The following is a 23,370-nucleotide window of genomic DNA, read 5'->3' as shown; positions in this document are numbered from 1 at the left end:
AATTATTTAGTCCTTCATGCCCCGGTGTGCCTCCCACTTCTTCTAAATTAGCCCTCTTTGTATTTTTTTAGAGGAGTCTGCAGTAAACAATAGTAAATACAACAATTTGTTAGAGGCAGAGAGGCCCATTTGTTTACAGAAAACCGATCCGAACAGCCCAACCATTTGTTAGAGGCAGACGTCCACCAACCCCAAACGACATCAGTAGTGCCGGTAACCCATCAACGGCCCGTTTGAGCTTTGAAGGCCCATCTAACCTCCACCCGCAAGGCCACCACACCACCAGCTCTCCTCTCCCGACGACCCGACGCATCTCGCCGTTCTCCGCCGCCGTCGTCGCACTGAATCATCATCGGGCATGCCGTCTCCGCCGCGGCCGCTCGCCTCGCTATGCCGCGCCCGCCTCGTCCTCGTCCCGGCGCTCCTGCTGCTCCCCTCCATGGCAAACGGGTACGCCCCCTCGTTCCCCCGCCTTGATCCGCCCCGCTTCTCTGTTCCACTTCCACTCCTCTCCTCAGTCCTGACAGCTCCGTGTGGCCCCCCTGCAGCGTGGGGAACGAATCGGCGATGGCGCTTAGCGTCGGCGAGGAGCTTGTGGCCGAGATCATGCCGCTGCGCCACGGCCGCCGGGTCTACAGGATCGACGGGCTGCGCCCGTCCGCGTGGTACGAAGTCAAGATCTCCTACCCGGCCTCCGTATGACCAGTACCCTTCCCGTGAGAACATCTAATTTTCAGAAAATGTGTAGGGATTGTAGTTTCACCGTTGCAGCATGTTCGTATCTCTGACGGTTGTGCTTGTGTCTGTAGATACCGTCGAGCTTTTCCATTCGGCTTGTGGACGATTGGAGCAGTAAGAACAGGAGGCTGCTCAACACGGAGAAGATAATTTTCAAGGCGGAGAGCAGCAACCCGGTTAGTGTTGAATGTTGATCAGCCATTTGAGCTGAATTTGTTCATTGCCTGCAGAATCTCAATGGCATTCAGTTTTTTTTTTAACAGCTCTATGTGATCTATTTCAGGTTTATGTTCTTGTCACTGTGGAGCCTGAGGGCGTGGTGGCGAAGCCAAATGTGACAGAGAGGGAGCTTGCACTTTTTAACATTGGTGCGGTAGAATTGTTTCTCTATAATTCATTCCAGTCCTCCTTTATGATATCAGAGATCAAGCTAGTCAAACAAGTTACGAACTTTATCAAGTCTATGTATGAGTTGTGTGAATCTCTTGATTCCTGTGCAAAACCATAGGATGAATCAACCCTTTGAGCCGCGTCAAGCATTATGCATTTCCAAATTTGGTTCATCAATACTTGATGCTTGTTATACACAGTTTATCTAGGACCTGGAAGCTTTGGAAAGATTATTTGGAATCCTAATAGGCTGATTCATGACTTTAAATTTGAAAAGCTGAGGTTCTTACTGCTTTGCTAAGAAAAGGCAGCCTAATACTGCAGTACTACCTAGCAATTCCTATGTTTTTTTACTCTGGACTTCCCTGATTCATTGATGCAAATACCTTTTTTTTGCATGCCCTCCTTGGTCCTACTAATGGATACTGTGTGAATGATTGGTTGGGTTTTGGGTGTTCCAATGCATTTGTCATGAATTTCTGCTGTTCCTGTGTAATACTAAAATACTAAGCATCTACTTGTTTTTTGTTAAAAAAAATCATATACTCGTAGCTTAAGAGTTAAGAAGCTTGGTATTCCATCTATCCAGAGTGAACCTGGAGATGTTAAACATTTCATTTAGCCTCAAGGACTTGTTTTCATCACATTAGTAGCAGTTCATTGTAAAATACTATATACAATAAGAACAAATTTCTGTGTACTACATACAGATCGTGCGATGTTCTATTGAGCTTCCGGTACATTTTTCTGGTGGATTAATGAGTTTCACTTGTGTGCATTCAGTTATTTGGAACTACAACTGGTTTACCATCCTCTTTATGATTGCCATGTTTTATAGATAAGATAACTAAAGGGTTCCTTCAAACAAGTGCCATGCTTGCTTTCTGAAAATGACAAATTAGCCACGTGTCCTTTGCCTTGCTCATGCTTCAATTTCTATCGCCTGCCCTGCCCTGCTCTACAGGCATTTATGATGCAACAGCCTAAGAGGCACACTTGATTAGGTCACTGATATCTGATTTTTTTTTGTGCAGTTTGCGATGAGCTTATGCTTGGGATTCCACGTTTTGCCTGGTGGGCTGGGATTGCAGCGCTGCTCTGCATCGTGCTGGCGGCGCTGGCACCACTTGTTCTACCGCTGCATAAGCTTCTGAACTGCGAAGACACAGAATTGAGCAAAGCTGATGCTGCTAAGATATCATGACTTGTGATAGGTGAAGTAGGGTTGAAAGACAAGAATGTTCAGTTTTGCAGACTAGGCAACTGTAGACATCTTTTCCCTTTCAGATGATTCAAGCGTGATTGTTGTACCATGGAGTTTGGTGCAAGCGTGATTGTTGTACCATGGAGTTTAGTGCTGTACGCATCCACGTCAATCATGTAGCCACGGAGCAAGTGTTGGACCTCAGTTTCTGTTGATATTTTTGATAGGGAACGATCGAAGAGGCCTAATTGTTTTAGTTTTATTTTATTTTCACGGAAATGAAATCAAGAACAGTATTGCCAGAAATGAATATAGCAACACTATCATGAATCTTCTTCTCCTACCACTAAAAAGAACAAAGTGTGGATACTGTTTTGGTGCGACAATTGTCTGGTTTGTCCGTTTGCCACCCCATGCGATCGATCTCACCTCCCACGTTGTTCAACGGGCAAGCGAGAAAAGGAGATCCCACCTCTCATGCTGTCCAACGGGCGAGCGAAAAAAGAAAAGGCGCGATAAAAAAAGAAACTACTATCCCTGCGATCCCCGTCTGCTTTGAAGAAAACAAATCGATCATCTGAGGCTATATATATGGAAGGAAACAATAATCATGCATGGAAGGAAACAATAATCATGCATGAAACAATAATCATGCATGGAATGAAACAATAATCATGCATGGAATGAAACATCAGTGATGCCAAATAAAAGATGTGCATGTTATACATGGCGAGACTGGTGAACCTTCTGCAATTTCCTAAACGAATATTCCCACCATTAGTATATATGTCCATTCTCCTACGTTTCTTCGTGCTCCCATTAGCATATAATATGAAAGTATTGTTGTGTCCATCACCATTTCTAGTTGACTACTCCCATTAGCATATACTTTCTTTACCCAAAAATATAAGTCGTTATGTGATGCGTGTAGATCAAACTTTCTCAACTTTGATTAGATTTGTAAAAAATATATGCAACATTTATATCTCCAAATAAGTTTATTATGAAAATATATTCAATGTTCTATGTAATGATACTAATTATGTATTATAAATATTAATATTCTTTTATATATAATTGGTCGAAGTTAAAAAAAGTTAATTTCTTGGGAAGCGAGAATGAATTCTATTTTGGGACAGAAGGAGTATATGAAAGCAGTGTTGAAAATATTTTAACAATCAAGTTCGTCTCTGTCTGATTGGTAAGCTTAGACATCATAATGGCATAAAAAATTTCGACTCTCATGGACACCCTCATGGATCAGTGCAAAGCATCACAATCCTACAGCATACACAAATGACAACCTTAAAGTTATGATATTTTTAAAGGGTGAACAATAAAGATCATCTTAGACGTTCTGGCATTAGAGTATATATGTGCAGACACATAGGCATGGTGGTGCAAGTGAGCAGCCAGCAGGAGTCGAGAGTCAGGGGTGTTTGGATCATAGGACTAAACTTTAGTCTCTGTCACATTGAATTTTTAGATATCAATTAGGAGGACTAAATATGAGCTAATTATAAAACTAATTACATAAGTTGTGGCTAATTCGCTTGCCAGCGCCGTGTACACGATGGTACGGAGATGTGGTGGAACTTATTCGTGGATTTGTTGACGCACGAAAGAAATGGATATCGGAAATCTCTTCCCGCCGGTATAAAAAATGATCTTAGCCACATCACGGAAAGATCTACACAATAGAGTTTGTGAGCCGCGACGTCACGCTCTCTGTGACTGTGTAAATTTCACGAACTTAGCTTTTTGGATTAAATGTCACTTTAACGTCGGTCATATACTTTTACAGTATTGTTATCTTATCGTACGATCCGTGTGTTTTTAGTACAAAATTTTAGCTGTCCCATAGCAACGCACGGGCATGAACCTATTTGCATATATACTCGAACCTGTGTGTACATGATTATATGGAGATGCAGCGGAACTTATTCATGGATTTATTGGCGCACGAAAAAAATGGATATCGTAGAATTCTTTTTGCCGATATAAAATATTATCTTAGTCGTATCACGAAAAAGTCTATACAGTAGAGTTTGTGAGCCTGCGACGTCGCGCTCTCCGTGACTGTGTTAATTTCACGAACTTTGTTTTTTGAATTAAATGTCACTTTGATGTCGGTATTTAATTTAACAGTACTGTTATCTTATTGTACGATCCGTGTGTTTTTAGTATAAAAGATTTAGTTATCCCATAGAAACGTATGGGCACTCTACCTACCTAGTGTATAGTAAAAAGACCGTAACACAATGTAATAGCATACCTGCTAATATTACAAGTCTTCAGGTGTATCTCATGTGAAACGAATATAGCACTGGTATCGTGTTTGTTTTTTTCATTAAAAAACACGATGAGTCTCGAAAACGAGCAAACTTCACAAGTATCTCATGTGAAACGTGGTTGTTGCTTCTTCAGGTGCCATAACAAATAGACAAGGCACCGTCAGGCGTTAGCGGCACGTGCGAGCTGTAAAATTTTCTTCGTGGCGCTGCTTTGGCTGATGCTGATTTGTGTCAAGGGAAAAATATTGTTCTTTCCATGAAAAATACTGCAGAAGAAACATGTATCTTTCGACCGGAAAATCCTCCTGGTGCGCCCTAGGCCACGTCCCACGATACTTCCAGGCGGTGGCTCCGATCTCCGATGAAATGAAATGAAACCCACGACGAAACGCATCTGAAAACCGTTACGCGAGATCCACGAGATATGGCGTTGCTATCACTCTATCACGGCACCGTCGACCAAGCATTGATGAGCCTCTTCAATGCGCCGATGGCATCCTCCCTCTTCTATCTTCGGCTGTATTTAGTTCGCGAATTGTTGGGATTTAATTACGGTAGCACTTTCATTTTTATTTAGCAATTAGTATTTAATTATGGACTAATTAGGTTCAAAACGTTCGTCTCGTAATTTTCAATCAAATTGTGTAATTAGTTTTTTTTGTCTATATTTAATGCTCCATGAACATATCGCAAGATTTGATGTGATAACTACTGTAGCATTTTTTTTGGAAACTAAACAAGCTCTTCTTGCTCCTGAAAGCAAGGAAGAAGAGGGACAGCCGGGCTGTTGCCGAGACCGGTGGCATGAAGGCGGGCAGTGAAGGAGAAAAGAACACGTACCGGCGACCGGCGGGCTTCGTCTGACTCTGACATGAGGGCCGCGTAGCAGTCCTCCAGTCCGTCCCCACAAACGTAAACACCCACGGCGCTCGGCCAAGCAGGCAGGCAGGGTCGCGGGGATCGGCCGGCACAAATCCCACGAGCCGCACACCCGGACCCGGGTGGTCAGCACCAGCGCCAGCAGGCAGCGGCGCCGCGGCTGCGTGCCAACCGCGAACCGCCCGCTACAGCGACGCGACGCCCCAGCCCCATCACCCGTCCTGCCCTGAGCAGCTAGCGTTCGATCAAACGGCAGCGATCCTGTTCTTCATCTGATTCTGATCCTCCCTCTCGTCCTGGTTGCATTACCCGTGCGCGGTCTTCTCGCTTTTCGGTGCAGCTGCACATTCAGATTCAGTGCCGCCATGCATTCACTGTTCGTCTAAAGGATCTTTTAGCCTGTTTAACGCTATTGAGACGCGTGGTTTATCCTATTTAAATAGTCGTTTTGTCCGTTAAAATGACTGTTTAGCTTAGATAATACTTAAACATCAAGTAACTACTCCCTCCATTCATGTTACGAGACATTTTGACTTTTTTAGATGGATAGTTCTCACTACACACTTAAATATACACTATGTCTAGATACATAGCAAAAGTAATGTATTTATAAAAAACTAAAACATCTTATAATTTAGAAGAAAAAAAATAGTAGCTATGTACCATTTAGAATTTAGAATATGCATGGTTAAATGACACGTGACCAACGGTTACATTTGGAGCAACTCTAAAAACACTCTTTACATCCTTCTATATTGATAGGATTTATATCTTTCCGTATCGATAGAAATAGATATGTTGGTGAAAACATATCCTCCAACCGTTTCTTTAGTTACATCTCTAAATATTGTTATTCTCTATTTCTAATTTCTTGCTAGCCGAATATAGAGAGTGGGCTAGCTCTCTAGAGTGCACACAAAATATAGATAAAGTTGTTAGAGGAAGGAAATATGTAGACAATGATTTTTATTGGAACGACTCCTCAAGTGAGGACTTAGAGAGGGAGTTTAAGAAAACTCTTGGAGATGCTCTAACAGAGCCAAGTATTTGACTATAAGCCATATTTTAATCTGGCGGTCTGGCCTTAAGGAGAATGCTCATATCTGAAAATTATTTATAAAGGTGGGCGTTCAAGTCAATCGTGTCTGGAAATCTACAAAAAAAATTATCACTATTATTGTGTCTACCACTTTTTACCCATATCTCACATTTTATTTTCTATTCCTCTTCAAATTCGTATGTTATTGAGGCTCATCGCTGCATAGACCAGCTTGTGCTTACGTGAAATTCAAGTTCTTCGCTTTTCTTCCCTTCCTGCTCCACATTAGTAAAAACTCTGACTAACTTAGTTACAAGATTATTATTGTACTTGGTCTTTTTTTTAGTGAAATAATGTACTTGGTCTTGCTACCATTTAGGATAAAACTGGTTACCGTTAATCCTCTGATTACTAACGGCTTGAGGTGGAGGGCGCCTTGTGTGATTGGGCCAGGCAACCACTCTGGTCTCAGTTTATTTACGAGCAGGGCAACGGAGAGAACGGCTGACTGCTGCTTGTATTTATTGTCAGTCGCGTTTGGTTTATGATGGGCTACCGTCTCGTTAAGCTCTTGCTCAGAAAGAGATGTACGAATAACACTCGGGGAGTTCAGAGCTGTGTGCACGAACGTTGGAGTGATCGATCGATCGAGCTGCGTAACCGAATAGGAGTACTTTCAACGTACTACATGTTCAGTCAGTTCGAGGCCATCGACCGGATGCTTCAGAAGAAAATAATGCGTTGATGCCGATGATACATGCCGTCCAGAGTTCCATCCCCGCCTGTGGCCTTGTCGCCCATGGGCACGGCGGCGGCTGTGGCGCCAGCTCCGGTGTCACCAAGTGGCATCTTGCAGTCGCAACTTTGATCTGCCATCACGGAGCCGATCTTGGTCGAACCTCCACGTCTCCGTGTTCCTAGGAGGCGCCGTGCGGTTGAATGCACATTCTCACCGTCATGTCGTAGCGGGAGGCTTGCGGCCAAGAGCAGATGCAGAGCCTCCAACCCGACCGTGCAAGCCTAGAACGTGATGATGACAAAATGGGGACTCCGCCAGCAGGATCAGGCGCCGCAGCCAGATGCGGAGGGCGATTTCGATAAGTACATGGCTCTATTCGGCGAGCCTCTCTCGGAGTCCAAGCGCGAGGCAATCAGGATGCTCTTCCCGGCAGGCTGCGCGATTGAGGGCATCCAGCTGGTGGAGGGGGTTGACCTCGAGGTTTAGCCTACCTTGGGGTACCCGCTCTAGGTCGTCCAATCATTGCCTATGGCCTAGTTTACTAGCTCGTTGTACCTTAGCCCGTCGTTGCTTTTAGTTTCTCTTGTGGTAGTAGCCGGGCTTCGTCGTAGTTTTCTTTAGTTTTTTCGCTTCTGTTTTTCTTCCTTCTCCTCGCCTAGGAATCCTTTGGTTACCAAGTGTTGAGCCGTTTGTTGTTTGGTTCGGTGTTGTCTACTTCCTCTTAATGAAATACGTGCTACATGGCACGTTTGAGAAAAAAAAAAATACATGCGCCACATCGCTGTACTACACGGCGACTCTGGACTCTTGTATGTAACATCGACCGTTGGGCGCCTATCAAGAGAAAAATCACTTTCTAATGTCGATGCGTTTCAGTGCCGTCTGGTGTGTGCGAAAACAGCACGTAACCACCTCTTCCATGGCACATTTACTAGAGCTGCAGTAGCACAACTGTACCTGTACGTGTGGTTGCGAGACTTGTTGAGACGCATTCAAACGTCTCCTTGATCTCTCCCTGTCGATCTTTACAACATTTGAGAAGACGATGTAGAGAGGAGCATGAAGAAAACGTGTACCGATCGAGAGCCAGTAGCTGCACCGCCATTTATGAGCGGCGATGTGATGACTACATTCTGAAAGCAACCAAGCTGCTACCAGTGTACAGAAGACCATGCGTGTGCGTGTGCGTGTGCGTGTGCGTGATTGTAGGGCCTGTTCGCGTGTCCTTAAACTCGGTTTGATCTATTTTTTATCTAAAACGGTATTTTTCTCTTATAAATTTCTTCAGATTTCTTTAAAATTCCTCCAAACGAACGGAACTACAGTGTCGAGTGAAAGATCAACCAAGAACTCAGTGTACTGTGTGTGTCCGACTGTCCGTCGCCGTGCAAGGCAGCGACCAGTCGGCCATGATAGTGAGGCACGCATAACCTAACCTATATAGCATAGCAAAACAAACCAGCAGTAGCAGGCAAGCAACCTGTACTGTGGTCGCGCCATATCCGTCACGACTGGCACGCTACTGTTCTACTAGTACGTACAGTACTGGAGCTGCGTCATCAGCTGCCAATCAATCCTAGCCGGACGGACGGATGGGAGGGTGGACGTCATCAATGATCGAGCAACAACTACTATCGTTATCGCTAATCAAGTTGTAAAACTACATAGTATGTAGACCAAAACTATCGATGATTATTGCACTTAGCAATCGAGCGGACATTCTTTTAGGACTGATTTGGAAACTCCAATTTCTTCGGGATCTCGGACTTTTTCTTGGATCGATAATTCATAGGATATCATTTTAATTATCATCTTATTTTTTAGTGGGGTTTCCATCCTGAGTTTTCCTCACCTTCTTCCAAAGGAGCCCTTACAGTGTCAACCGGCAGCTACAGGCTACAGCAGCTGCGGCGAGAAGCCTGCAGTACACAAGTGCCGCGAGCGTGCTGATACGCTACTGCTGTCCACGGCCTCAGCCCTCAGGGGGCTCCGTGCCGGGACACGGGAACAGTCACGGCGAGACTGGATGCATGCATGAGCAGGGCCCTGGCCCTATGTCACCGTACGCCTCTGAGCTGACCAGCTGTCCAGGTTCGTTCGTTCCTTGCAAGCACGACACCGGATCAAGTAAAGCCAAGAGCTAGAGACACTCCCCCGTTCCAACTATTCCGCCCTCCAATGAACAATCCTCTCGTTGTCCTGTGTGATTACGGTGAGCCCGGCCCGGCCGTGACCAACCAAGGCAATAATAATGGTGTGCTAGCTCATCTAGGGCGTATGGACGTGCGCAGGGACGACGACGACGACGATCCCAGTCACGACTGGACAGCACGTACCGTTCCACAGTGATCATGCTGCAGTGACCTTTATAATGTATGATGGGGCTAGTCGGCTAGAAATCGAAAAAGCAAAATTACCACCAGATGCTATAGCTTAGCTTCTTGTCATCACATGCCGTCCGTGTAAGATATGACGATGCTTCTCCGATCTCATCGTCTCTCCATTAGCACGCTGCAACGTGTATTATATCGCCGCCGCATTCAGGCGCTCCCGTTCATTTATGCATCCATGTGCCACGTCGTCCCAGCTGGAGCAGCAGTGACCGCCGCCGGTGCCGGTGCCGGTGCCGGCACCAGCAGAGCACACCAGGCAATCCATTCCCTCGCGCCCACGTCGCGCGGCATGGCACCGGCCTGCCCGCCCGGGCCGATCCCTAACCTGGAGGGCCGGAGGTCGCGAGGGCGAGGCGTGACCACGAACTGCGCACGCACGCACGCCATGCGATCTCCCAACCAACCTTCATCAATCCATCGGAAGCATACATACGGCCGGACCACCCATGACCCATCAACCAATCAATAATACTCCTACTCCTACTCGTACTGCCACCGGCCGCCTCGCCACGCCATCGCAAGGAAAGCTCGCTGTTGCTGACGATCTCGCGGCCGGAGGCCGCCGTAGCCATGCCCATAAATACGGTGCAGAGCACGCACCCACCCATTCATACCGTATCACTCGCCTGCCTCCTCTCCCGCCTCCCTCCCTCTCGCACACAGACGTCGTACGCGGCGGCTAGCTAGCTATCTAGCAGCACGATCGCCGTAGCTAGTGCACGTACAGACGATCGACGACCGACGACATGGCGGCCGCGGCAGCCTTCTTCTTAGCGCGCGGCGGCGGTGCGGCGGCGCTGGCGATGGTGGCGGCCTTCGTCGTGCTGTCGGCCGCCGGCGTGGCCCGCGCGGACTTCGCCAAGGACCGCGCCATGTGCGCGGACAAGCTGATGGGCCTGGCGACGTGCCTGACGTTCGTGCAGGACAAGGCGACGGCGCGCGCGCCCACGCCCGACTGCTGCGCGGGGCTCACGCAGGTGGTGGCCGCCAGCAAGATGTGCATGTGCGTGCTGGTCAAGGACCGCGACGAGCCGGCGCTCGGGTTCAAGATCAACGTCACCCGCGCCATGGACCTGCCCTCCCTCTGCAGCAACCCCGCCACCTTCTCCGACTGCCCCAGTACGTATAACGAATGAACGTCGTAACGGAACACCCTCCTGTGCAGTCCTCTGCTCCTGTGGCTCCTGCAATGCACCGACACGTACGCCGTGCACACCGTACACACACCACGTGCCTCGCTGTGCACGGAAAAAGTTAGCTAGGGGCCACCTGCAGCTGCAGGCCCAATCGCATGGTCGTCCGGCCGCCCGTGTGCACAGCTCGTTGCTCCGGTGGCCACAACCTTTTTGAAGTTTTTTTTCCTTAACTCTTCGAGTATAAGACGCACACTCACCCCACACCACCACACGCACACCCACCTCACCCCACGCGTGAGGCTGCAGATACACAGGACCTGCAAATTTATTAAAGGGGGAAACCTCGTGAGGCACGCGAGTGTCGAACCCAGGGTTCGAACTCACGCTCGGCCGCTAGCACATCTGGCGAGCAAGCCAACCGAGCAAATTTATTAAGGGGAAAAACCCCGTGAGGCACGCAGAGGGTCGAACCCAGGGTTTGAAGTCACGCCCGGCCACCACGCGTGAGGTTGTAGATACACAGGACCTACAAATTTATTAAAGGGGGAAAACCCGGTGAGGCACGCGAGTGAGCTAAGCTCGGTCCTCAACCTTTTTGAAGTTACAACAGCCCATGTACGTGCTACAGTAGCAGTACCACTGAACAACAGTGCGTGTCAGGAAATCCAGAGAGCAAGAAACTAACTTCTGAAAACCCAATTCACCTTCATCCGAACCTTCTCTGTCAAATTTCTATATATACTAGCTGTTCATGTACTAACCACTCGGTGCTTGGTTTTGGTTTGCGATGGCAACCTGCAGAGATTCTGGGGATGTCGCCCGACTCCCCCGAGGCGGAGATCTTCAAGGAGTACGCCAAGAAGCACGAGGGCAAGAACGGCACCACCATACCTGCCGCTGCAACCGGTACGTACTGCTTGCGAGTTGCGACTATCTTCTCTCTTCAATCTTCATTTCCCAGTTAATATAATCCTAGCTTGCAGGATCGATATGGAATTTGCTGTCTGCATGCATATGGTCTTTTTGAAGTGTCGTAATGCTAATTGCTACTGCTAGTACAAAAATCGCATGAGAATTAATTAAGAGCCCTTGCCGCCTTGTGTTTATTTCCGTGGTCCTGAGTCGTGACCGACCGGGAACCCTCTCCAACGATCAGCTTTCTGTCTGCGTCTGTGTGTTCCAATTCCGTGAGGTCCCGTAGCAGCAGGGACGCGCGGGGGTACGATCGGGACGTGCCGACATGCGGAGGTCCACGCTATCCCGAGGTGCCATGCCGCGGTGTTATGCCGGGAAAACTACTGAAAACTACCAGTACACTTTTCTGCATCACTGCATACATGTACTACGGGGTACGGGTTGAACATTTTCAGGCTTCCTCCACGCGCTCACGCATGCGTTGGTTTGTGTCGCAGGTGCCGCGGCGACAGGGAAGAGCACGAGCGCGGCGCCGACGGCGGCCGTCGCCGGGAGGCAGCCCTGCGCGGTCTTCTTCTACCTCGTGTCGGCGCTGCTCGCCTCCGTTGCGGTCCTGCTGGCCTGACGGCCGGCCGCGGCAACGCAGCGCTTGCATGCATGCATTCATGGCCGGCCGGCCGGCGCGGCAGGGGATGGAGATACTACTGCACGGACTAGAAGGAAAAGCCCGGAGACATTAAAGGAGATGAGCAAATTAAAGGGCACGAGTACTCTTTTTTTCTTCTTCTTGTAGCTTTTAAAATTTTGTGGGAGTTGTGAGACGTCGTCGGCTTGTGCTGACGGTGCACCAGCGACGCAGCTTTGTACTCCCAGCTAGCTGTTGGGCTGTGTGGCCTTCCAGCCTGGGGATTTTAATGTGGTGGCCAGAGACTGTCTAGTTGTTTCTCTGAATCTGATGATTCTGATCCATTGGCACGTTGTATGCTTGGTTTTGGTTTCTTTTCAGTTTTAGTTCGTCGTCTTGCTTTTAAGTCAGCTTGTGTAAGCAACATGGATGTAACTACAAGGACCTTGATTGTTTATGCTAAAGAAACAACTTCATCTTTGTTATTTTCGTATACTCTATCTACTTATTAACAAGCTTTGACACAAGGATTAATGAAGTTTGACATTCAATATATATCGACATATGCGTTTTTTTTTTCTACTAAGGACTGACAAATAAGCTTTATAACCATTTAACCCCGCCTCAAATGCAAGCCTCCAACATAATAATACAATGAACCATATGTGACAATGACGATCTCATTTTACAATGTGTCTGACGGAGTGTACAATAAGATCCATTGTCTACAACTATGACTAGCGTAACAGTACATGGATCCTTTTTTTTTTGGTAAAAAGACCTTGAAACTGAAGAAAAATAAAAACATATTAGCAGTACAAGATAAGAACTCCAATTCCCAGCTCTAAGTGTGTGTGTGTGTATATATATACTCCTTCCGTCAAAAAATATAACTTTTTTTAATAATTTTGAGACAGAGTAAGAGTAAGGACGATGGCAAAATACATGTGTTCCCTCGTCTCATTTTCTTTCCCAGTTGATATATAGGTTTGGCGGTCACCTTTTGCATGTGTCCGTGATTAACTTTCGCGTTAGGAGGCATTGTCCCACGTTTTATGTAGAGTGTTACTTTTTAGACACATGTTAAATCTCTGAAAGGTTATTTATTTTGGGACGAAGGGAGTATTTCGTAGATAAAAAAATAAAGTGGCTCAATTATCTGGTTTTAGTTTCAACTAAACTCAATTATTCACCTAAACATTCCTAACTCTAGCTCTACGAATTATTTTTTGAAGGGAAAGCTCTACGAATTATTGTAGACGGGAGTATCCAGTTATAATCATCATACCAATTTAGTTGATGTGTTAGGCTATTTTCATTGGGGTGTTTCGATATGCGTTTTTCAAAAGTGTCACATCATTTTTAGAGGTTTAGATTGATGAATGGAACAATCCTACATGACATGTTATTTAACGAGCTTGAAACTCTCACAAAATTTGAACTAAGAGTGACTTTATATAGGAAAAAAGAAGCTAAGACAACTTGCTTATCCAAAGCGAATGCCAAGTATCCGGTCCAAGGAAGTATTTGCTCCATTTGTCCTATAATATAGCTAGTTTATTTTTAAAAAAAATTGTCCTTCGTTTATCTTGTCCCGCTACATATACGGGTGGCAGCACTTTGCCAAATTAAACATGCATGTCCCACAAACTAAACATACGTGCAGATGCGGACTGAGTAGCACTGTAGCAGTGCTCCAACATGGATAGATGGGAGGTGGACGTGTAGTTTTGACGTTTCAACGTTCAAAGGCACCTAGGAAAATCAGAAGTAGCTCAGGTTCTATCCGTATCTTCTAATAAACTTTTATAAAAGCCGCAATAATTAAAGAATCCAGCTATAATAAACTTCTATAAGATATGTGGAGAGTTATTTTTAATAATTTTATATTATTATCTCTAACGATCCATACACAACCATATTCTAAGATGAACTTTAAACGATGTAAAAGTAAAAGTAGCTATATTCTAAAAGAGTATCTGGGCTTAACTAGCGCATATACTTTTCCTTGAATAATCAACCCCTACAACTGTCAGGACACCCCCCCCCCCCCCCCCCCCCCCCTCCCCCCTGGTTTTGGTTTCTTTTCAGTTTTAGTTCGTCTTCTTGCTTTTAAGTCAGCTTGTGTAAGCAACATGGATTTAACTACAAGGACCTTGATTGTTTATGCTAAAGAAACAACTTCATCTTTGTTATTTTCGTATACTCTACCTACTTATTAACAAGCTTTGACACAAGGATTAATGAAGTTTGACATTCAATATATATCGACATATGTGTTTTTTTGGCTACTAAGGACTGACAAATAAGCTTTATAACCATTTAACCCCGCCTCAAATGCAAGCCTCCAACATAATAATACAATGAACCATATGTGACAATGACGATCTCATTTTACAATGTGTCGTGACGGAGTGTACAATAAGATCCATTGTCTACAACTATGACTAGCGTAACAGTACATGGATCCTTTTTTTTTTGGTAAAAAGACCTTGAAACTGAAGAAAAATAAAAACATATTAGCAGTACAAGGATAAGAACTCCAATTCCCAGCTCTAAGTACACACATATACTCCTTCTGTCAAAAAATATAACTTTTTTTTTAATAATTTTGAGACAGAGTAAGAGTAAGGACGATGGCAAAATACATGTGTTCCCTCGTCTCATTTTCTTTCCCAGTTGATATATAGGTTTGGCAATCACCTTTTGCATGTGTCCATGATTAACTTTCGCATTAGGAGGCATCGTCCCACGTTTTATGTAGAGTGTTACTTTTTAGACAGATGTTAAATCTCTGAAAGGTTATTTATTTTGGGACGAAGGGAGTATTTCGTAGATAAAAAAATAAAGTGGCTCAATTATCTGGTTTTAGTTTCAACTAGAAACTCAATTATTCACCTAAACATTCCTAACTCTAGCTCTACGAATTATTTTTTGAAGGGAAAGCTCTACGAATTATTGTAGATGGGAGTATCCAGTTATAATCATCATACCAATTTAGTTGATGTGTTAGGCTATTTTCATTGGGGTGTTTCGATATGCGTTTTTTCAAAAGTGTCACATCATTTTTAGAGGTTTAGATTGATGAATGGAACAATCCTACATGACATGTTATTTAACGAGCTTGAAACTCTCACAAAATTTGAACTAAGAGTGACTTTATATAGGAAAAAAGAAGCTAAGACAACTTGCTTATCCAAAGCGAATGTCAAGTATCCGGTTCAAGGAAGTATTTGCTCCATTTGTCCTATAATATAGCTAGTTTATTTCTTTTTAAATTGTCCTTCGTTTATCTTGTCCCGCTACATATACGGGTGGCAGCACTTTGCCAAATTAAACATGCATGTCCCACAAATTAAACATACGTGCCGATGCGGACTGAGTAGCACTGTAGCAGTGCCCCAACATGGATAGATGGGAGGTGGACGTGTAGTTTTGAAACGCGTTCAAAGGCACCTAGGAAAATTAGAAGTAGCTCAGGTTCTATCGGTATCTTCTAATAAACTTTTAGAAAAGCCGCAATAATTAAAGAATCCAGCTATAATAAACTTCTATAAGACATGTGGAGAGTTATTTTTAATAATTTTATATTATTATCTCTAATGATTATACGACCATATTCTAAGATGAACTTTAAACGATGTAACCTAGGAAAATCAGAAGTAGCTCAGGTTCTATCCGTATCTTCTAATAAACTTTTATAAAAGCCGCAATAATTAAAGAATTCAGCTATAATAAACTTCTATAAGATATGTGGAGAGTTATTTTTAATAATTTTATATTATTATCTCTAACGATCCATATACGACCATATTCTAAGATGAACTTTAAACGATGTAAAAATAAAAGTAGCTATATTCTAAAAGAGTATCTGGGCTTAACTAGCGCAGATACTTTTCCTTGAATAATCAACCCCTACAACTGTGAGGCCCCCACCCAACTGTCTCGTAACTTTCAGCGTAATTGCTGTGCCCCTCTCTGTCTTTCCCTCTGGCAATAAAAAAATTCTCAAAATAATTTGATGAACAGAACAGCTAGTAATAACTGGCAACCTTTCCACCTTTGGCAACCGTCCAACACGAGTCTCCTCTCTTACGTTCCTTCCCTCCTGAAATTCTCCGCTCACGCCAATCGAGGCACGGAAATGTCTGAGAGCCCGAGTTGAGCAACCAGCCAAGCGAGAAATCCACTTCGAGAAGCTTCTGGATCTCCCGAACGGAGGCGGGGTGGGGAGGGGAGGGGAGCACGCCTGGGCTCTCCGCCTGCGGCCTGCGGGTAGGGTTTCTCTCTCGGCCCGATGGCGTCCGCCGCCAAGTCGTCGAGGTCGCGGCCCGCCGGCCACTCCGGAGTGTTCCCGGTGAACGCGGCGGTCGGCGCTGGAGGCAGCGACGGCGGGGTGCAGCTCGCGGACAAGCTCAAGATATTCAAGACCGACAACTTCGACCCCGACGCCTACGTGCAGTCCAAGTGCCGCGCCATGGAGGAGAAGGTGAGGAACTCGGCCGCCCCGGAAATTTGCCTCCAGTGGTGGCGGAAGGGTTACATATGCAAAATTTCTAACAAAGTTACTATTGCACCGCGTAGACTGGAATTAGTTTCGATGATGGATTTTTGGTGTTGCGCCTTTTTGCTGGAGCATGGAGGAAACAGAGCACTGGAGCAGAGTGTGTAGAGATGCTATTTTTGGCTTCCATATGTGGGCATGTAGTTTTGTTAGTGTTTCTGATTATACCTCTGTCTAATCTAAATCTTAAATGAAAACTCGAGCGGAATTGTGGTGGCCCTGTCAGTGAAATTGATCACATATATGCTCAAGTGAAACCTTCTTTTGTTAAAGGGAAAAACAAACAAACGAAACTTTGAACCCTGTAGCATTTTAAGAGTATTTTTTATCAAATTTCTTCCTAGAATCCTAGGAAGTGCATTCTGAGAGACACATAGTCCTAGTTCTAGGCTTCTGTTTCCCTTGGTGTCAATACTCAAAAGGTTGCTCTGAGAAGTTTATTTATTTATTTATTTTTTTCAACATCCCTTTTTCTGTGTGTATTGGATAGTTCTTACGTGACTATGAAACATTCAATAAGTGGAGATTTGCATGCTAAGTTCAGTTGATTCATTTGGTAGTAGTGATGTCTTGTCACATTTTATCAATGAGCGGGATCAACTATCAGTCTATCACTAGGTCAATCAACAATCTTGAATTTTGGAAACCTAATGCTTTTAACTGCACACAATGTTGTAGCTTTTTTCCTTAATTGAGAGGCAGAGCTCCTGCCGTTTGTTTCAAAAAAAAAAAAGCTGTAGCTTTTTGTTTCCTGGTCAAGTTTCCGGCATTTCCTGAAAGCAGAAGCACAACCATCTGTAGAAATTTGTACTGGTTCTCATCCCTATTAGGGAATGCAATTGCTATACTACGAGTTCTTGTTGGAGCTTCACATGCACCGCATTCAGGGACAAGAGCCTATTTTTTGTAGGCATAATGCACACATAGTTCCCTACATAAGCTGTGTTATATTATATACTAAATTAGGTTAAGTTAGCAATATATTTTAGCTTAGGATCTTCTTACTCTTGTGATTGTAGAGTCCACATGACTTTTTGTGCAAGCTCATGCATTTGAACTCTGGTGTTTTCTTTCTGCTTTGTATTTTTGAAGCATTTTTCTTTAACTATGACTGTGTTAAAAATCTAAAAAAAATCTTGGAAAACTGAAACAGGGTTAACGTTCAAAATTTATAACAGGAAATAAGGCACCTGTGTTCCTACCTGCAAGATCTAAAGAAGGCTTCTGCTGAAGAGATGCGCAGAAGTGTTTACGCAAATTATGCTGCATTCATCAAGTGAGAACACAGTGGTCCATTTCAACCTACATGAAATTTGTACTGGTGGGAGTTTCCAATAAATTGCTTAGAAATGTTCTGGATGGCATTTTTATATATGATACTACAGGCTATCTGTTGCCTATTTATTTCTTTTCCACCTTCGGAACATGGATGTTCCAACTTCTCCATTGATAATTTTTCTTGGTGATTTGAATTACTATTTGTCAAGTACCACCACCAAATAATTGATAACAAAAGGCCATCAACTAATTATCATTTCATCTTCAGAACCAGATATTGTTGCCATCTTTACATATCATGAAGTTTATTGTCGTGCAAAATTGTCAGTTATATATTTATGAGATACCATGTTTTCCACATAGTTTCTATTTTAATTTGCTTCATGTACTCTTCCTTTCCACTGCCCAATTCATGAATTTGGAATACATTTATGAAACTAGTCTCCTGGTACAGAACATCAAAGGAGATATCAGACCTTGAAGGGGAGCTATTATCAGTTAGAAATTTGCTAAGTACACAGTCAGCTTTAATCCATGGTCTGTCCGAAGGGGTTCAGATAGATTCGTTGACCACAGGGCCTGAAGGTTCTGCTGAACACGACATATACAGTGTTGAAGATCAGGAGCCATCAGAAATATGGAAATGGTCCACGGATTTCCCTGACATGCTTGATGTTCTGCTAGCCGAAAGAAGAATGGATGAAGCACTGGATGCCTTGGATGAAGCAGAACGGATTGCTGCTGATGCCAAACAGAAGGGAACTCTAACTACGGCTGACATTCTGGCTTTAAAGAGGGCTATATCTGAAAATCGTCAGAAGTTGGCTGATCAGCTAGCTGAAGCTGCATGCCAGTCTTCTATTTGTGGCGTTGAACTTCGAGCTGCAGCTTCTGCTCTCAAGAGACTTGGTGATGGACCTCGTGCTCATAGTTTGTTGCTCAGTGCACACAATCAAAGACTTCAATTAAACATGCAAACAATACAACCATCTAGCACATCATATGGCGGGGAATACACTGCTTCTCTTGCGCAACAAATTTTTCCTGTTATAGCTCAGGCTCTCAACGACTCAGCCGAGGTCTTTGGTGACGAACCAGCATACACGTCTGAACTAGTTACTTGGGCTACTAAGCAGGCAATGTCATTTTCGCTGCTTGTAAAGAGGCATGCTTTAGCCTCTTGTGCTGCTGGTGGGGGCTTAAGAGCTGCTGCGGAATGTGTTAAGATAGCAATTGGTTATTCAGACTTGCTGGAAGCTCGTGGTCTATCACTTACATCAGTTCTGATGAAGCAATTCAGACCCTCAGTTGAGCAAGCATTAGATTCCAATTTGAGGAGAATTGAAGAGAGTACTGCTGCTTTAGCTGCAGCTGATGACTGGGTACTCACCTATCCAACTGGTCTACGTCCATTGGCTAGATCATCTGCTGGTAATCTGACACTCCAGCCGAAGCTCTCAAGCAGTGCTCACCGTTTCAATTCAATGGTTCAGGTAATGTTCAGTGCTTGAGCAGATGAAAAAAAATGTTTCCAACAGTTGTAATTGCAGCCTCTCTTTTCTCAAACACGCAAGAGCTGCGTATCATCGAATTAAGAAGAAAATAATTGCAGCCTCTCTGTTATTACGCTCTCCGTATGATGCATATTTTAACTAACTAGCTTGTCCTAACATCATATATACAAAAAAGGAAGGAGTATCGACTGTTTTGAAACTTATAGGTTTCCTTTTTTCTTTACCCCATTAACTTTAACTATGTGAGGTGCGGACTTCAAGATGCAGATGCCATTTTTTTTTTTGTAGACATACTATTAATTAGTCTTTGTACATTTTTTATGCAACATGTATGGTTTATTTCCATTTTACTCTGAGACTCAATACATTTATTTGCTTATTATATTTCAATGTAACTTTGAAATGCAGGATTTCTTTGATGATGTTGGACCACTGGTTAGCTTACAACTAGGTGGTTCGGCGATGGATGGGCTTCTGGAAATATTCAACTCGTATGTAAACTTGCTCATAAGTGCTCTACCAGGGTCAGTGGATGATGAAGTTAACTTGGAAGGTTTAGGGAATAAGATTGTTAGAATGGCAGAGACAGAGGAGCAACAGTTAGCTTTGTTAGCTAATGCATCTTTACTAGCTGAAGAGTTGCTACCGAGAGCAGCAATGAAGCTGTACTCTATGAACCCGGTCAGCATGGATAGCTTGCGTAGAAGAGGTCCTGAAAAACAAAATCGTGCGGCAGAGCAGCGAGAATGGAAAAGGAAGCTCCACCGCATGGTAGACAAACTTAGAGATAGTTTCTGCAGACAGCATGCTCTAGATCTTATATTCACAGAAGAAGGTGACACTCATCTGAGCGCAGAAATGTACATCAATATGGATAATACTGTTGAAGATCCAGAATGGGTTCCATCGCCGATTTTCCAGGTATTTCCATATTTTTTTTGCCATGTGATGACAAGTCATGGAAATTGATTTGTCGCATGTTGCTCCTTCCAAAATTTCCCAAGAAACTCTCGTCTTCTGCATCATCTCACCTGTAGTTCATTGCAGGAATTGTATGCAAAATTAAATAAGATGGCAAGTGTTGCAGCAGACATTTTTGTTGGTAGGGAAAGGTTTTCTACGCTGCTTATGATGAGACTTACGGAGACAGTCATGCTTTGGCTCTCAGACGACCAGACCTTTTGGGAAGAGATTGAAGACGGACCAAGGGCTCTGGGTCCACTTGGACTTCAGCAGGTAATCTCCCTTTTAACTTCTCGTGTGTGTTTCTTCTCCATTTCAGTTTGCAAAACCTCCCAGACCTTTGCCTGACAGCTAACATTCCCTTTTACTTTACATTCCTTTTCAGTTCTACCTGGATATGCAATTTGTCATCCTTTTTGGGCAAGGGCGTTTCTTATCTCGGCATGTGCATCAAGTCATATTGGGCATCATTGATAGAGCGATGAGAGCATTTTCTGCTACGGGGATGGACCCTGATAGGTATCAGTGTTTTTCTTGGTTCATCACATCAGTTTCATCCTTGTCGTGCTCAATAAATTATTTCATTGGCTGCTCTCGGTAGAAGCTTTCAAAGTTGTACGAATTACCGGGGAATTAAGTTGATGAGCCATACTATGAAGCTATGGGAAAGAGTTATCGAGCATCGCTTGAGAGCAATAACGCGGGTCTCTATGAACCAATTTGGTTTCATGCCCGGAAGGTCAACCATGGAAGCTATTTTCTTAGTAAGACAAGTTATGGAGCGGTATAGGGAGAAGAAGAAGGACCTACACATGGTTTTTATTGACTTGGAGAAGGCTTATGATAAAATACCAAGGAATGTTATGTGGTGGGCTTTGGACAAACATAAAGTCCCAACGAAGTACGTCGGGCTCATTAAGGACATGTACAACAATGTTGTGACTAGAGTTCGAACAAGTGATGGAGACACGGATGACTTCCCGATTAGGATAGGACTACATCAAGGGTCAGCTTTGAGCCCTTATTTATTTGCTTTAGTGATGGATGAGGTCACAAGGGACATACAAGGGGACATCCCTTGGTGTATGCTTTTCGCGGACGATGTAGTGCTAGTTGATGAAAGCCGGACAGGAGTGAACCAGAAACTGGAGTTATGGCGGGAGACTTTGGAGTCCAAAGGTTTTAGACTCAGTAGAACTAAAACTGAGTATATGAGATGTGATTTCGGCACTACTACTCGGGAGGAGGAAGATGTTAGTTTGGAAGGTCAAGTAGTGCCTAGGAAGGATACCTTTCGATATTTAGGATCAATGCTACAGAGGGACGGGGATATTGATGAAGATGTTAGCCATAGAATCAAAGCAGGGTGGATGAAGTGGCGGCAAGCGTCTGGTGTCCTATGCGACAAAAGGGTACCACAGAAGCTAAAAGGCAAGTTTTATAGGACGGCGATTAGACCTGCTATGTTGTATGGTGCAGAATGTTGGCCTACGAAAAGACGACATGTTCAACAGCTAAGTGTCGCGGAAATGCGTATGTTGCGTTGGATTTGCGGTCATACAAGAAAGGATCGAGTTCGGAATGATGATATACGTGAGAGATTAGGGGTAGCGCCAATTGAAGAAAAGCTTGTCCAACACCGGTTGAGATGGTTTGGACATGTGCAACGGAGACCTCCAGATGCACCGGTGCGTAGCGGAATCCTAAGCCAGGACAGTAACGTGAAGAGAGGCAGAGGAAGACCGAAGTTGACTTGGGTAGAGGCAATAAAAGGAGACTTGAAAGGATGGAATATACCCAAAGACTTAGCCTTAGATAGGAGTGCTTGGAAGACAGCTATTCACGTGCCTGAACCTTGATTGCTTCTGATGGGTTTCAACTCTAGCCTACCCCAACTTGTTTGGGACTTAAAGGCTTTGTTGTTGTTGTTGTTGTTGTTGTTGCTGTTGCTGCTGCTGCTGCTCTCGGTAGAAGCTATGCAGTATTGCGTTGTAAGGTCCCATATACCTGCTTGTGAGGGCACGGACGCACGGTAACCTTGAAGTTGAAACTAATGTGCTCAATTAATGTCTGCAGGGTCCTTCCAAGCGACGACTGGTTCATCGACATTGCCCAGGAGAGTATCAGTAGGATCAGCGGGAAGCCACGATTCGCCAATGGGGACAGGGAGAGGGAGGTGAGCAGCCCCACAGCCTCCGTGTCAGCACAGTCCGTGTCGTCAGCTAGATCTATCGGCAGCTCCTAGTGCGCAGCGTGCAGTGTGCAGGTGCAGGTTAGACGTGCAAAGTTTTTGTATCGATACTGTAGAACTTTGTTTTGGATGTGTTTGTGCTGGTATATATGTGTATGCATAGGCTAAGAAAATTCTTGAAGCTGGTTTTGTTGATTTGTTCTGAGACTTTGGGCCGGTCGACGCATCGGTATTCCTTTTCCTTCTGGTAGCTGTAGGCATGCTTTGGATGCCCGCGCTGCTTGGGCTTAGTCCCAGTCAGAGGCAGGGAAGCCAAAGCCCAATGGCCAAAGGTGTGCTGTGTGTAATGTGCTAGCTGCTGCGCGGCCGCCGACTGCCGCCGACTTTTACTGGTCTTTCACTCTGGTTGTTATGGAACGTAACCACGCGCTTGGGGTTGGTTCATCTGCCATAGGATGGGACATGGGAGACGAGACTTGTCAATTCTCATGCCTCTTTCATGGGTTCA

At 44.6% G+C, this 23,370-nt stretch overlaps 3 protein-coding genes across 3 annotated transcripts; all 3 read left to right on the top strand.

Annotated features, from left to right (window-relative positions):
• The first annotated feature begins 288 nt into the window (after positions 1-288).
• On the top strand, positions 289-2,646 carry LOC136516110 (uncharacterized). The gene is made up of 5 exons (XM_066509504.1): positions 289-450; positions 549-696; positions 810-914; positions 1,022-1,106; positions 2,163-2,646. The coding sequence occupies exons 1-5, from the start codon at positions 359-361 to the stop codon at positions 2,330-2,332; spliced, it is 600 nt and encodes a 199-aa protein (XP_066365601.1). The 5' UTR covers positions 289-358; the 3' UTR covers positions 2,333-2,646.
• Positions 2,647-10,267: 7,621 nt separating this feature from the next.
• LOC136537797 (non-specific lipid transfer protein GPI-anchored 13-like) lies at positions 10,268-12,832 on the top strand. Its single transcript, XM_066529763.1, has 3 exons — positions 10,268-10,795; positions 11,614-11,718; positions 12,225-12,832. Exons 1-3 carry the CDS (start codon positions 10,423-10,425, stop codon positions 12,350-12,352), a joined length of 606 nt encoding a protein of 201 aa, XP_066385860.1. The 5' UTR covers positions 10,268-10,422; the 3' UTR covers positions 12,353-12,832.
• Positions 12,833-16,385: 3,553 nt separating this feature from the next.
• LOC136516082 (exocyst complex component EXO84B-like) lies at positions 16,386-23,251 on the top strand. The gene is made up of 7 exons (XM_066509485.1): positions 16,386-16,841; positions 18,095-18,192; positions 18,649-19,687; positions 20,117-20,629; positions 20,756-20,944; positions 21,057-21,190; positions 22,748-23,251. The coding sequence occupies exons 1-7, from the start codon at positions 16,650-16,652 to the stop codon at positions 22,914-22,916; spliced, it is 2,334 nt and encodes a 777-aa protein (XP_066365582.1). The 5' UTR covers positions 16,386-16,649; the 3' UTR covers positions 22,917-23,251.
• Positions 23,252-23,370: the final 119 nt, after the last annotated feature.

Source organism: Miscanthus floridulus, chromosome 2, assembly GCF_019320115.1.
Source record: "Miscanthus floridulus cultivar M001 chromosome 2, ASM1932011v1, whole genome shotgun sequence".
NCBI lineage: Eukaryota > Viridiplantae > Streptophyta > Magnoliopsida > Poales > Poaceae > Miscanthus > Miscanthus floridulus.
This window is presented reverse-complemented; position numbering and strand designations above follow the sequence as displayed.

Coding starts and splice junctions, on each gene's coding strand:
- LOC136516110 (XM_066509504.1), top strand. CDS start 359: ATGCCGTCTCCGCCGCGGCCGCTCGCCTCGCTATGCCGCGCCCGCCTC. Junction 915..1,021: donor AGGCGGAGAGCAGCAACCCG/GTTAGTGTTGAA, acceptor GATCTATTTCAG/GTTTATGTTCTTGTCACTGT. Junction 1,107..2,162: donor GCTTGCACTTTTTAACATTG/GTGCGGTAGAAT, acceptor TTTTTTGTGCAG/TTTGCGATGAGCTTATGCTT.
- LOC136516082 (XM_066509485.1), top strand. CDS start 16,650: ATGGCGTCCGCCGCCAAGTCGTCGAGGTCGCGGCCCGCCGGCCACTCC. Junction 16,842..18,094: donor GCCGCGCCATGGAGGAGAAG/GTGAGGAACTCG, acceptor AATTTATAACAG/GAAATAAGGCACCTGTGTTC. Junction 18,193..18,648: donor AATTATGCTGCATTCATCAA/GTGAGAACACAG, acceptor CTCCTGGTACAG/AACATCAAAGGAGATATCAG.
- LOC136537797 (XM_066529763.1), top strand. CDS start 10,423: ATGGCGGCCGCGGCAGCCTTCTTCTTAGCGCGCGGCGGCGGTGCGGCG. Junction 10,796..11,613: donor CACCTTCTCCGACTGCCCCA/GTACGTATAACG, acceptor GGCAACCTGCAG/AGATTCTGGGGATGTCGCCC. Junction 11,719..12,224: donor CATACCTGCCGCTGCAACCG/GTACGTACTGCT, acceptor TTTGTGTCGCAG/GTGCCGCGGCGACAGGGAAG.